The following is a 13892-nucleotide window of genomic DNA, read 5'->3' as shown; positions in this document are numbered from 1 at the left end:
TTGTTTTTAATAGAAGACTGTACCTAGCTGGAAGGAATAGGGATTATTCCTTGTTCAATTCTCTGGAGAAAAAAAAAACAAAAAGACAGAAAACCACAACCACCTCCCCACCTCAACTTCATGCATCACAATACACAATGTAAAAGTCCTACTGCAACAAGTCTGGGCTAACTTTAAGCTAATTAGTTTAAGTAGCAATAGCTGCAGTTGAGTGGAGGCTGTACAACCTGCCCAGGAACCTGGGAAGATGCCTGAGAGTTGCTGTGACTCTTCCACTGTGCTGCTTTCAGTGCATAAAGTAGATATGTTAAATTACCAAGTTTCAGCTGTGTCTTTGACTGCAGCATCATCCGTGCCCAGTGTTAGATATTTAGCTTTCAGTTAGGACTGAAACCCCATAGTTTTGTTCTGTAGGAAGGACGTTTGTTTGTTTCTCAGCTGAGATTCTTCTTCCTCTGATGATTTGAAATTCAGTGCCCCATAAAAGCCACATTAAAAAAAAAATCCCACACATTTCCTTGATTTTCCTTTAATTTATTACATAGATTTTGGTTTGGTTTTATGCCAAGGCTTTGCTTTACTTGTCAGGAAAACTTGTGAATATAGGATAGACTAGGATTAGGACGTATGATGGAAGAAATAAAGATGAGGAGGAAAATGTTGTTTTCATTTGCTGGAGGGACTAACTACTCCTAACTTGTTTCTGTGGGACAATCCACATTATGTAATTTTTTTTTTTACACTTTGTAATTTAATTTTAAGCTGCTTCCAGACTCTTAGTAGAGTTTGGCCAACTGTGCATTACAGAAGCGTTTATTAAAACATGAGATTAAAAAAAAAAGCAATTTGTTTTTAGAAGTGATGAACAATTTTGGTATAGGTTTTATTTTTTGTGGGTTGAACAAGACAGTCTTTAATAGGTACGTAAGCTATCGAGTATGTTTAATCCTGCGGGTAGTGCATTTTCTTCCAGAGTTGTTAAAAGTGAGCGTTTGCTTCAGGTGGCCGGTGTGCAGGTTGTTTCGTCTCTTTTTCTCCTGTTGTCTAGCAGCACATTTGTGTGCTGACAAGGCCCAGCGGTAACGTGGCTGCTCTGTTCCCCGCAGGACACTTTCGACGTGAGGATCCTGATGGCTCGGACAGTGAAGTACACCATCAACTTCACCGAAGCTGTGGAGGAGGACTTGCACAGGTTAGCACACACCAGTGTCCCTCACAGAGTCGTTATGGTTGGAAAGGACCTCCAAGATAGTTGAGTTCAACCATAAACCCTTCAACACCGTGCCTGCTAAACCGTGTCCCTAAGCGCCTCATCTGCACGTTCCTTGAACGCTGCCAGGGACGGTGACTCCACCGCTTCTCCCGTGCTTCGTTTCTGTGATTAGTATTTTTAAGAAGCTGGTGGTTCGGGCCAGTGGTGAGCGCAGAAGCGGGGAGGTGGCATGGCACGGTGCTTGGGGCGCCTCTAGCAGTTACCACCACGTTCATCTGCAGAGTGGATTGCCTCTTGTTGGTGGAAAGGTCTGTCATGAGCCTGTGAAACAGGAGGGATTAGGTCCAAGAAGTTTCCTATGGAAAGGGAGGAGAAGAGAGCCTTTGCTCCCTAGCATTATCGGTCGGGACACACTTGGTTTAGCTCTGGTGACAAAGCCCTTTCTGTCATTTGCTTCCACATCTTGAAAGACCTCAAACCTGTTGATAAGCTGGGTCATTGCAAGCTGTGTTGCTGGACTCTTTTTGAAAGCTCTGGTCTAAGAGGGGTCAGTTGGACCTCTTTACTTCACCGCAAATTGGTAGCTAAAAAGTCTTACAGAAGTGCCACACTGCATGTCTTTGTCCCAGAAGTAGAGCAGCCTCCTTCTGAATATATTACTGAAATAAAATATACCTTGTCAGAGAACTTGAGAGACCACATCAACAGCCTTTGCAAGACATGAGAGAAAATCTCGCAGGCTGTCCCTCAAACTCAGAACACTTGTTGTTTCAGCATGACTCACAACTAACCGTATGTATGACATGGTCTGCTGAGAGAGAGGAATTGCTCTGAGAGAGGGAAACATCTGGAGAATTACTTTCAAGTTTCAACTGGGTAGGGTTGGCTAGTTTCAGCAGTTCTCAGGAGGGAATTTATGTATGCTGTCTCCCCAAACCACGACCAAGTATTATTTGCTTTTCTGTACATAAATGCTGGCCTCGTGATTTGTCTCTGCAAGATGCAGAGAGATTTGGCTGCAACTGCATAGTCACTAACACCCCTTCTGAAAATGAAACTATTCCAGCTACCTCCCGCTCAATTTTTGCTTCTGGTTCCAAGAGTCATTTTGTTTGTGATATTTCTACTGGAGCATTTTCCTGTTAGAATGGTATTTAATATAAAAACACGCCCTTCACTGGCAATGAGAAATTTTCCTTTAGGAAAATTGAACTTCAATATTTTTAAGAATTTGTAGTGTTGTCATCAGCAACATAGTAAGGCTTTGGAAAGGGGTCGTTCAGTTCTGTTGCAAATAAGGCACATAAAAATTAATGCCTAAACTAGTGCCTTTAGCTATTTCTACTGGCACTGAAAATAACTGCATATTCTTTTAAAAATACGGAAAATAGAGGCACGAACTGATAAATAAGAATGGAAATGTAGAAATTAGTATAGGATAGGTTCAGTAAGTGAATGGAGATCATGGAATTTTGTTTTCAGTAGTTTGGGTAAATTGCTTCGGAAACATTTTATTTGTTCTCTGCAGAATGGAGATCCCTTTCGTTTTCCATATGATGCAGTCTGGACTAATCCATGGCCTGGCCTTCTGGTTTGATGTGGCTTTTGTGGGATCACTGTAAGTACTCAGCAGCATAACTCAGAAGGCTGTGATCTTGCTTTCCATTGATTGGTATGTGCAATATCTAACATACAGCTCACCCAGGAATTGTTAATGGTCAAGGTGCATACGTAGATATGGTGTATCTATCTACACCATACTAATTCTTCATATTAGATACACTTCTATGCCTTACAGTGTAAGTAAGGAAGCAGCATACAAATATGAGCTAGAACTTTCTGTTTTGGCCTGATCTAGTTTATGGGTGAAGTGGAAAGGAGATTTCAGGTAGCTGCCTACAAAATGGAAATGCAGTAAACCTCTAAGATTTAGGAAAATGTTTTCATTATAACACCACTATGCATTTCAAAATGATGACACCCATCTGGTATAGTAAGATGAAAATTGGATAATCTTTGATTTCCAATGAAAATTAGATAGTCACCTAAGAAATCAAAAGATAGATTTCAGTTGTCTGTATTCAGCTTTATATGTTTTATTTTTCCACTTAAATTTATCCAGATTTGGGGTTTTTTTGCAATATACCGCAAAATTCATTTCTATTCATTTCTGTTGATAAAAACTATTAACTTTTGAAACTGTCTGATTGTGAAGAGATCAGAATACTACCTCCATTAAAACAAAAAGGGTTTTTAGGGCTGAAATCATTAGCTCAGGTCTCTATTTTAGGGTGGAAGATTGCATAATCTGCAGATCTTTCATTCTGAAGTTCTTCATCTCAGCACTTCAAATTTCAGTGGATTGGATTCAGAATATTGCATGTGCTACTGCCTTCTTAGCACCATCAGCCCCTTTCAGCAAAACAACTGTGTTCCACTTAACAGGTGGAAATATTTGAAAAGAGGAATTTCTTCAGGAGTGGTGTTTGGGGATGAAATCACCATTGTGAAGAACCACATTACAGCTTTCGGAACAAACCTATATTTCTTGTAACTTCTTTTAATCAGAGAATGAGAGCCTGGAAAGCCTCTTTTCTGAGTCTCCATAGTTGTCTGAGGCACTCAGGTCTGGTAGTGACAAGCATGGTATAGATTAAGAAAATAACACAGGATATGGTCGCTGGACTAGTTTGCTTCAGGGTAGTTGAAAGTTTATTTTGAGCGGGTCCTATTAGGCCCTATATACCCAAAGTCCTGATAACTTTAAATTGTTTCTGAAAGAAGAAAATGAGAAACCATGTCTAGATAGTTTTTACTGTTTGTTTTAGGGCAACTGTTTGGTTGTCGACTGCACCGATGGAGCCCCTCACACACTGGTACCAAGTACGCTGCCTTCTTCAGACACCCCTCTTCGCTAAAGAGGGGGAAACTCTCTCAGGAAAAGTGTTGTTTGTTGCCAATGCGAGGTAAGGATAAAGCCTCATGAAGCAGGTTTTCCAGTGTGGCTGTTCTTGTTTGAAGCACTCAAAGACAATTTGTATAAATACTACAGAACCTGTTCTGACGGGTAAGTGATTGAAAACTTTGGCAGCGTAGTGTCTGTTTTAGCTCTATTATATACACCTGTAAGCCAGGTGTCTCTCTCTAAATATATATGCCCATACATATATAGAAGTAGCCTTTTTGTTGATTGTGGATCACAGAGAAAATGTAAAGGGGCATACCTCAGAAAGAATATTTCTTTATAATAATGTCTGAATCAAAACACATGATCCAATAACAGGGTTTATTAGTGGTCACATAAGCTTGCATTGCTTCTTGCATATGAATAGCCAGAGACCCCTAAATTTAGCACAGCAGAATTGGTTTTAAAGGAAGGGATAGTAGAGGTAGAATCACGTTTAGGCTCTATTAATGGTATTTAAATTCCTCTTAATATGAATTATTCTCTGTGATTATTTTTCATTTATTTCTTTCATTCTTTTTTTTTCCCTTGCAATTTCTTTTTCTGATTTTTTTGTCTACTAAGAAGTGGTGTTAGTTGCCAGTGCCATGAGGCCTGGGATGGACACTGACATAGTCAGATGCACCTTCCTGTGGATCCTTGTTAGCCACAGAAAGCACCATGACTTCTGGCTGCAGGAACAGGCTTGATTTTCCTATTTTTTAATCTTTTTTTTCTGTCCTTTTACCTCCTTTTCTCTGTCCTGTTTCTACCTAGGTAAACTGTCTTGCTCCCAAGTAGTTTGGGGTACATTTGTACCTAGGTTTGCTATTTTTGACATTGTTCTGTAGGTAATTCTAGATTTACACATCTCACTGATAAACTTACCTAGGTGCTGTTGGCCTTGCAAGGTTCTGCTCCCCAGAAGGTGCCCAGTGCTCCATGTCAGTCATCTGTGAGTTTGTTTCCCACATAACTCCACTTGGGAAACCCAGGCACCTGTCACAATGTTACTTCTTGTTTTTGTTGGATTTTCATTCGTCTATCTATCAGACCCAACAGCTTCTTAAGCCTAATTAAGAATATTTTCCAAGCATTATTCAGTAGGCTTAACTTCAGGCCAGGCCTACTCATCAGTGTGGTCATTTTCTGGCAGCGCTATCAGCCTGGCCCCTCAGTAAATCATACGCAGGGATAAGAGGTGGAGTTGACCCTGACCCCATTCCACACTGCTACTTCTACAAAAAAAAAGTGCTCTGGACCTGCTCTCCCAGTGCTTTCACAGGACTCTTGCTTGTGCTTCCACTGATGTTAATGGAAAGGAGACCTCTCTTCAGGAGACTTGTGTGCTGCTCTTGCCGTCTACCAGAGTTCTGGAAACTCCACTGCTGTATTTTGTTTTGAAAACAGTCACCAAGAGACTGGTTCACACAAGTCGCAGCCTGATTTGCTCGTGTATATTTGTGTTTGCAATTGAAAGCAAAGCCTCTTCTGTGTAGGAAGGTGAATCACACTTTTTTTCTCTCTCCTTTTTTTTTTTGTACTCGCTGGTGAGTCCAGTGAGATCAAACCTGTCAGCGATCACTCGCTCTGCAACGTTGGGACTTGTCACATTGCCAGGTCTTCTGGTTAGGAGCCCCTCACTCACCTCCCTGTGTCTCTTTCAGAAATAAAAGGCATTACTATTTTAACATATAAGAGAAACACTCAACATAGCTGACCACAGAAAGACTGCTATAAATGTTTCAACATATAAAGCATATTTACAACAGAGCATAGCTCGGAGACAGCTGAGCTGAAGACCTGCTAGATTGAGAATGAGGAGCAGTTTAGCTACATGTTACCACAGGGTTTCAAGTCCTGCTTCAAAACGACCTACCCTTGAGATCAAGACACCACCTCTGCATAACCCTGTACACCACTCTTCAGGAGCACTGGTTTGGGTGTGCTTGAGCCTTTTTTTTTTTTTTTAATCTTTCTGCTTCATACATAAAATCAAGGAGTCTTATTTCACCTTTTGAAGTCAACTTGAGTTTAAGAAATATATGCTGCATTAAGTATTGTATGTTGCTATTATACTGCATATTCACTTTTTTTTTTTTTTTAATGAATATACTTTGTTTTTACTGAGCAGAAAAGCTTTTATATTTCCGTACCCCTACTGAAATTTTTGCCTTGAAGAGTCTGTAATTTGAATATTGACATTCCAAAAGTAGCAAACAGACAAAGGAAGGTAAACAAAAAAAAAACAAAGAAACAAGCATTACAATACTGCTGATGGGCTCTTGATTCTGGGAGACAGCCCAGGTCAATTGCTGATTAGAGGCATGTCATAAAACAGCATTATTGAATACAGGCATACACTGAAGGTGCTAGTATCTACAGCAAGGATGGTGTCAATGGCCCAACTGCTTCTCTTCACTTCTCTGTGCAAACTCAGTGACTTGCAAAAAGTCCTGTTAAAAATTAGCCTTTCCAGTGAAATCCTGGGTTCCAGAAAGAATGAACCTAATGCCTTCGGGCCTGCTACATGTTTTTGATCGTGATGACAATCAAGTATTAACTCTGTGTGTGTTAATGTTGAAATATATGGTATTTTGATTGGAAAGAGCAAAGACCTTTCACTGTTACCTTTTGTCAGTGTAAAATGATCATGTTTCTTGGATAGAAATTCTTAGCATTACTTGAGTGTCTTGGTAAATTTTATTTATCTAAAGAGTCAAGTCCTAGCACTGACAGCACAGAAAAATAATTTCTCTTGCTTATTATACTAAATGGTTTTTGCTCAGACAGTAGCTATCTTTTAACACAAGAGTTTAAAAATACAACTATTGTTTACCTCTGTTATCACTTTTTATATTTTTATTTCTGATACAGACAAAGTTACGATATTCAGATTGTGGCTGTGGTGGACCAGACAGGATTTAAATCTGGTAACATTCTTGACCTAAAGAATCCATTTTTTAGGTAAGAAATGCTTTTAACTAAAATACACCATTACATTTAATGGCTAAAGATTGAGTGGTCAAGTCTTGTATGTCAGGAAGCATACCTACTGTGTATAAATAAGATTCTGACTTCTCATGGTTTATTTTAATTTCACAGGCATTAGGGCACTGTTATTTCAGTGATTTCTTATATAATGCATTATTCCATTCAGGTTGTGCAACAGAGAGCAGAAGGAAGTAGTTTTGTAAGATCTGTGTTGATTTAGTGCTTTGACAAATACATTAAAATACATCTTGGGCAGAACATGGATATGCATTTCTTTTAACTAATATAACTAGGATAAATGCTATTTTTGACATGTGCTTTACGTCACTATGATTCTTGCCAAATTGGCAACACACTAAGCTGCACAGGGCTGGGTACATACCTTGAAACTGGGTATAAAATCATGTGAGGAGGAAAAATCCGTGAGTGCTGCAGCCCTTCCCAACACCGCAGGGAGCCTGTAGTGTTGCTGCAGCTGGGTGAGACTCCTTTTTGAGAAAAACTGTCAGTAACACATCAAGACAGCCAGCAGGAAGGGACCCTCAATTCTTGCAAAGCAAAAACGACCTGTGAGAAAACCTGGCTGGATGGATCCCTCTTGTTCTTATTGCTGTATTTGGCATAAAAGTAGACAGGATAATAAAACTGGTAAAATTGATTTTTCCAGAGGTACACATGGGAAATAATATTTCGTTAGTTCATTATATTTCCCTTTTATCTCATTTCTTAGCTCAGACCCATATGACAGTTCCACAATAAACCCTTTGTGTCTGGTGAAAATAAATAATTAAGCAATTTCACCAGTGCATTAAGAATGTACCACATTAGATGTTTTTGTTTTCAAGCGGAGGCCTTTTGACTAAATAAATTAACATGTGGTTACAATAGGACTGTTTGTAGAAGATGAGCGATAACTATAAACACAGCCATGCAGTGGAAAAACCTCTGACATGGACAGTGTCTAGTGTGGTTATGGTTTTGGTTTGGTTGATACACGTTTTCTGTGAGGATGATGAGAAATTAATTTCCTGGTCTCTTATAACCTGTATTTACTGTTAGATTTACTGTATGAGCGTGAGTGACTTTTCAAGAATGACAGCTGCCTGCTCTTAGGAGCAAAATAAGCTTTCCTTAAGAGTTTTTAGTTTAGGTAAGCCATAGAAATCACTCCTCAGTAAATGTGTGCCATTAGTCATTTGAAAGACATCCTGGGGAAAAGTGGTCAAATTGTATGTTGCATATAGCAGTAATTTAGGTCCTATAAAGTGGGACTGTGGTTTGAAAATGTAATCAAAAAATCACTGTGTGATTTCAAGGTTGCTTGCCAACTAATTAAGCATGTTTAGTTCATTAATTTAGACTGCTGTTCTTTATGCATTAATGCTTAGAGTCCTTGGTTCTGAAATAGAGCCACAACACAGCAGCCCTATTTCACAGCCTTCCCCTGTGAGGTTGCAGAGTCCTGCTGTTTTGTTATTTATTTCTCCCACTGCATGCTGTCCCTGCCCTTCCATAATAGTTCCTAGAATTCTGGGAGATTTGGGAAAAAAAAAAAAAAAGGCTTCCCTGTGAAAAATGTTCTCTGTAATATGCAAGCATTTATAAAGTTTTTAAAAATAAAATGAGGGCTAAAATTGAAGTCCAGGTTCCAGACTAGGAGATGCAAATCAGTGCAGATGGGGCAGGGAAGACCTGATTTCCATGTCCAGCTTAAGATTCCCCAACTGCTGTGGAGAACCTGGTGGGACTTGATGCCAACCCCTGCAGGCCAGTCCCGTTCTACCTCCCTGATTTCTAGTGCACCAAGTGTCCCCAGTGCGGAGCTTTCCTCCTGTAACACAGCACTGAGAGAGTGAAAGAGCAAATGAGCCTGTTTTTGGCTCCCTTAAAACAGCTCTGTGGTATTTCTATAGGATAAGGTTTTAAAAAAAAAAAAAAAAAAAAGGACCAGCCTGTCATTTCTGTGGAGAGCAAGACCTGAGCTGCTATACGTGTGAGAAGAGGAAGCTTTTGCCATTGTGAAAATGGGCTACGTGAGACTTGGTAGCATTTTAAACTTCCTTGCACTGCTGCAAATCTACGTGAAAGGCCTCGCAATATCAATTTTAGTAAATCTGCATGTTAGTAAATCCTGCACCAGGAGAGGGGACTGACTCCTTTGCCTTATTCCACTGAGGCTTATCTGACATACATTGGCTGTTACACTACAGTAACATCCATGTCATGAGAGTCCTTATTAAATACCAAAAAAAAAAAAAAAAAGCAATAGTTTTTACTCCAGAGTAAAATATATTTACTATGCTTAATTCAGCTGATGCTGTAAGCTGCATGTTGTGACTGTTTTATTCTTTCATCCATTTTTAGGTATGTCTAGAATATATTGCAATTCGGCCCCTGAAAAGATGAAGTGAGATTCTCACCAAGCTGAATAACCAATGAGACAGAATTGAATTCGGTTCCTAGTAGGCCTACTGGTCCTTGTGTAAAATCAATTTGTAAGTGTACATATCAGTAATAAAAGAGTTTATGCAAGTAACACAATAAGGGGATACTGTGGTTCCATACTTTTTTTTTCTTTTTTTTTTAAACTGAAATTTAGCCTAGGCTGACATTTATAGACTAAAATTGCTGTTAAATCAATTGCTGAATTGACTTAACTATTCCAGAAAGCTCATTTGATATGGATCTAGAATGATTTCTTTCTTTTTCTTCTGTTTTACTGTAAACTGGCATTAGTTCAGATTTGGAAGTTCTTTTTTGAGATTACTGTATTTTAGAGTAGCAAGGAAAACCTACCTCATGTTTATATGTAAAATGTATTAAAAGACTTTGAGCAATATGCACTGTTGATGCTTTCAACTTCTGGCACACATTTCTTGATTTTTCAATACACTTGCTCTTAATCTTCTAGCTCACCGGGGTAGCATGTTAAATAATTTCATTTTCTCTCCATGGAGAAACTAATTTGGTTCCCTATGAGATATGAACCTAAAGTCATCTTTGCATATATCTTGAAAATGTTCTAAGACTGCCTTATCCATATCAAAGTGTTACCGGAACCCATTTGTAAATTACTTGCAGCACAGTGTGAAATAAAAACATAATTACAGGATGTTTGACTTGTGCTTTTTCTGTAGCTCTGTTAGAACTACTGATACTTCAAAATATGCATTTTTGGCTTGTGTAGCTAGAGAGGGAGGAAAGTCTAGCTTCGTTGTGCAGATTCGGATGAGATCTCTCACTAAATAATCTCATCTGTAAAGAACACAAAGTTATTTTACAGACTCTGCTTGTTTCTCAGAGTGAAACCTTTGAAAGTGTGAATTAATAAGATGTAGTCAAAACAAACAAGTTGGGTAACTGTATGACCAGAAATACACTTCCAGCAAAATACAATCAGGTTTGAGCCTTTCATGTATTGTTGGAAGGCCAATTTGAGTGAAAAGGCCAACCAAAACTGACCTCCCTACTGAAGTGGCCTGCAAGGTTTGATAAAAAGACCTTCTTAACTTTGGGCCCTTCCCAGGAGCTATTAAGAGACAACTGTAATTTCAGGGGTCTTCACTAAGTCCACAGCTTTTTAGAAGTAGTTCATAGGGATTAGGAAAACAGTCCCTAAAATTGTGATATAGTAAAACTTCTCTTTAATAGACGATCTGAACAACAGGCAACGTTCATAGTATTCACTCCGTATCACTACGTTTTATCTAGTCAGCTATATGAGGAATGCCACAGATGGCACTACCACTTGTGAAGAAATCCAAAGTAAACTTGAGCCTTTTTTGCTAACACTTTTTTTTTCCTGGTGGAAGGGGAAGCAAACTTGTTTTCAGTGTTGTGTCTGTAAGCTTAGCTGGCAGAGCTCATGTGCCAGAGCAAACACAGGCCAGTCAGCCTCACCTCCATCCCTGGAAAGTGATGGAGCAGCTCATCCTGGATGTCATCTCTTAAGCATGTGGAGGAGAAGGTGATCAGGAGCAGCCAGCATGGATTCATTCCCCAAGGGGAAATAATGCTTAACTAACCTGATGGCCTTCTACAATGGGATGTCTGACTGGATGGACGATGGGAGAACTGTTGATGTTGTCTACCTTGACTTTGGCAAGGCTTTCGACACCATCTCCTGTAACATCCCCATGAGGAAGCTCAGGAAGGGTGGGTAAGATGAGCGGACAGCGAGGTGGATCGAGAACTGGCTGGTTGGCATAGCTCAGAGGGTTGTGACAAATGGTACTGTCTAGTTGGAGGCCTGTGGCCAGTGGTGCCCCCCAGGTACGGAGCGCATATTGGTTCAAATTTGTCAGTGACCTGGATTTGGGGCCAAGGTGCCCCCTCAGCAACTTTGCTGCTGATACAAAGCTGGGAGCAGTGGCTGATACCCCAGGACTGGGCTGCCGTTCAGAGGGACCTGGACGGGCTGGAGAGTTGGGCAAACAGGAACCTCATGGAGTTGAACAGAGGCAAGTGCAGGGTCCTCCCCCGAGGGAGGAACCACCCCAGCACACGCTGGGGTGACCTGCTGGAGAGCAGCTCTGCAGAGGAGGCCCTGGGGCTCCTGTGGGACAACAGACCCAGCAGGAGGCAGCAAGGGGCCCTTGTGGCCACCAGGCCAGTGGTGTCCTGGGCTGCAGGAGGAAGAGGGCGGCCAGCAGGGGGAGGGAGGTGGCCCTGACCCTCTGCTCAGCCTGGGGAGGCCACGTCTGGAGTCCTGCGCGTGCCCTGGGCTCCCCAGGACAAGAGGGACATGGAGCTACTGGAGAGAGGCCAGTGCAGGGCTGCGAAGCTGGGGAGGGCCCTGGAGCAGCTCTGCTGTGAGGAGAGGCTGAGAGCGCTGGGGCTGCTCAGCCTGAGCAGAGAGGACTGAGAGGAGGGTCTTAGCAGGGGACACAAGCATCTAAAGGGAGAGAGTTGAGAAGATGGGTTAATAAGATTTTCAATGGCCAGCAGCAACATGATGAGAGGCAGTGGGCACAACCTGAAGCACAGGAAGTTCTGCCTGAACACAAGGAAAAACCTCTTGACTGTGAGGGTGACAGAGCACTGCAACAGGCTGCCCAGACAGGTTGTGCAGTCTCCTTCTCTAGAGATGTTCAAAACCTGCCTGGACGTGATGCTGTGCAAGGTGTCCCTGCTTATGCAGAGGGTTGAACTAAATGATGTCCAAAGGTCCCTTCCAACCTCAAACATTCTGTGATACAGAAAAAAGCCAAACTGAATGCCGACAGTGGGCGGGAAGCGAAATGTCCACAGCCCCATTGCCTACTTGTTTATGGCGTAATCTTTGAAAGCAGGGTTCACCCTTGCTACCAGCAATAGCTCAGATGTGGACATTGGTAACTGCTGTTATAGGGGAAGGGATGGGCACTGCTAAAAAAAACATTATTTGCTGTCACCACAGATTCCTCCTCCTGTTTGGCAGCAGGAGTAACTGGATGCTTCAGGGCTTCTCGCTCAGGGAACAGCAGACCCAGATTATCTCTAACTCCACATCCTTAGGGATCCTTTAGGGCTGCAAACATCATCTGGCAGTATAAAGCAGGAAGTTTTTGAATAGGTAAAGAGCAAAGTGTGTCCAGTCCTGCTGGCTTGCTTAATGATCATCTCTCCTACAGTCCCCGGGAAGTGATACTGGAGAGAAGTCCCCGGCACAAGGCAGCTGGATCAGCACAAATGTCTTTGGCTGTGTCAGCAGCTCAAAGATCTGTCTTGGGTTCTTCAGGAAACGATGGAGATGATGAGCTGAAAGGCTCGGATAGGGAGATGCTCCCTGCAAAAAAAGGGCATGAAGAGTGACAGGAAATGAGCAGCTTTCTAATGGTAATTAGAAGGACAGCAGAACAATCTGTTTCTTTGGAAATAATGTAAGCTGTAAAATATAATGTAGTCGAAGTGTACTTATCTCTCTTCAAAAACTAAGTACCATTAGTACCACTTAAAAATGGAAATGAAATGAGGCAGTTTTGACTGTCCTCTATAGTAGCTATTCTCATGCTGCTCTGGCAGTAGAGAAAGGTGGTTTCACTGCATTTCCCTTACAGCTTTCAAGGTCACCTCCAGAGGCCTGGCCCAAGGAGCCTCCCTGAGGAGAGCAGAGCAGCCTGACATGAGGCACTGGAGAGCCTTACACTGCTGCAGTCTTCACTGCAGCTGCCTTAACAGAAAGGCTAAGTCATTGTGTCCCTGAGCCAGAATATTTTTAGATGGTGAAAACATACAGATAAATGTCATGTTAACAAATGCAAGAATAAAGATCTTCTTGTTACTGTTTGCTTAATATCTTCCCTATAGACAAAAAGAATTCTGTTTTGGCTAGAACCAGATAAGCAGAAATACTGCAGTGCTGTGAATCTTTACGTAGCACAAGGTATCTGCTATTTTAAAACTCCTTGTTAACTTCAGTGCAGTTCTTATTTCTTAAAAGTGTGGTAAGAAAGTGGTATTAACTTCAGCACAACTGAAGTTACTCAAAATCTCTCTGAACTGGAAGCCAATGACAGAATAGTATCTAACTTAAAGCATGTTAGTGCCGTTTCTGCTACTTCCACAGCAATTTTATTGCACTGACAAATCCTTATGGCCATGGATGCACTGTGTGAAAATGCTCTAGACATTTATGATGATCTTGTCCATGCTGTGACTATTCAGTGAAAGGTTTTCTTGCTCTTGCGATTCTTACTGCTTATTTTTGATGGAAAAGAGCAGTTCCTTCCTTCTGTTTTAAAAATAAAATCTACTAACAGG

At 41.2% G+C, this 13892-nt stretch overlaps 1 protein-coding gene and 1 long non-coding RNA gene across 2 annotated transcripts in view; both read left to right on the top strand.

Moving 5' to 3' along the window:
- Nucleotides 1-7128, top strand: part of LOC104575839 (histone-arginine methyltransferase CARM1) — a 62252-nt gene extending 55124 nt beyond the window's left edge. The window contains exons 9-12 of the mRNA XM_088531994.1: nt 1107-1192; nt 2742-2831; nt 4042-4179; nt 7035-7128. Of these exons, the coding sequence (XP_088388120.1) occupies nt 1107-1192; nt 2742-2831; nt 4042-4179; nt 7035-7128 (408 nt within the window). The remainder of the gene's footprint in view (nt 1-1106; nt 1193-2741; nt 2832-4041; nt 4180-7034) is intronic.
- Nucleotides 1-13892, top strand: part of LOC148593157 (uncharacterized) — a 263837-nt gene that overhangs the window by 127073 nt on the left and 122872 nt on the right. The gene's annotated exons all lie outside the window — the stretch shown is intronic.

Source organism: Tinamus guttatus, unplaced genomic scaffold, assembly GCF_059628265.1.
Source record: "Tinamus guttatus ecotype Peru unplaced genomic scaffold, ASM5962826v1 Tinamus_guttatus_pri_ptg000446l, whole genome shotgun sequence".
Lineage (NCBI taxonomy): Eukaryota > Metazoa > Chordata > Aves > Tinamiformes > Tinamidae > Tinamus > Tinamus guttatus.
Note: the sequence above shows the minus strand (reverse complement) of the source record. Positions and strands in the feature narration are given on the sequence as shown.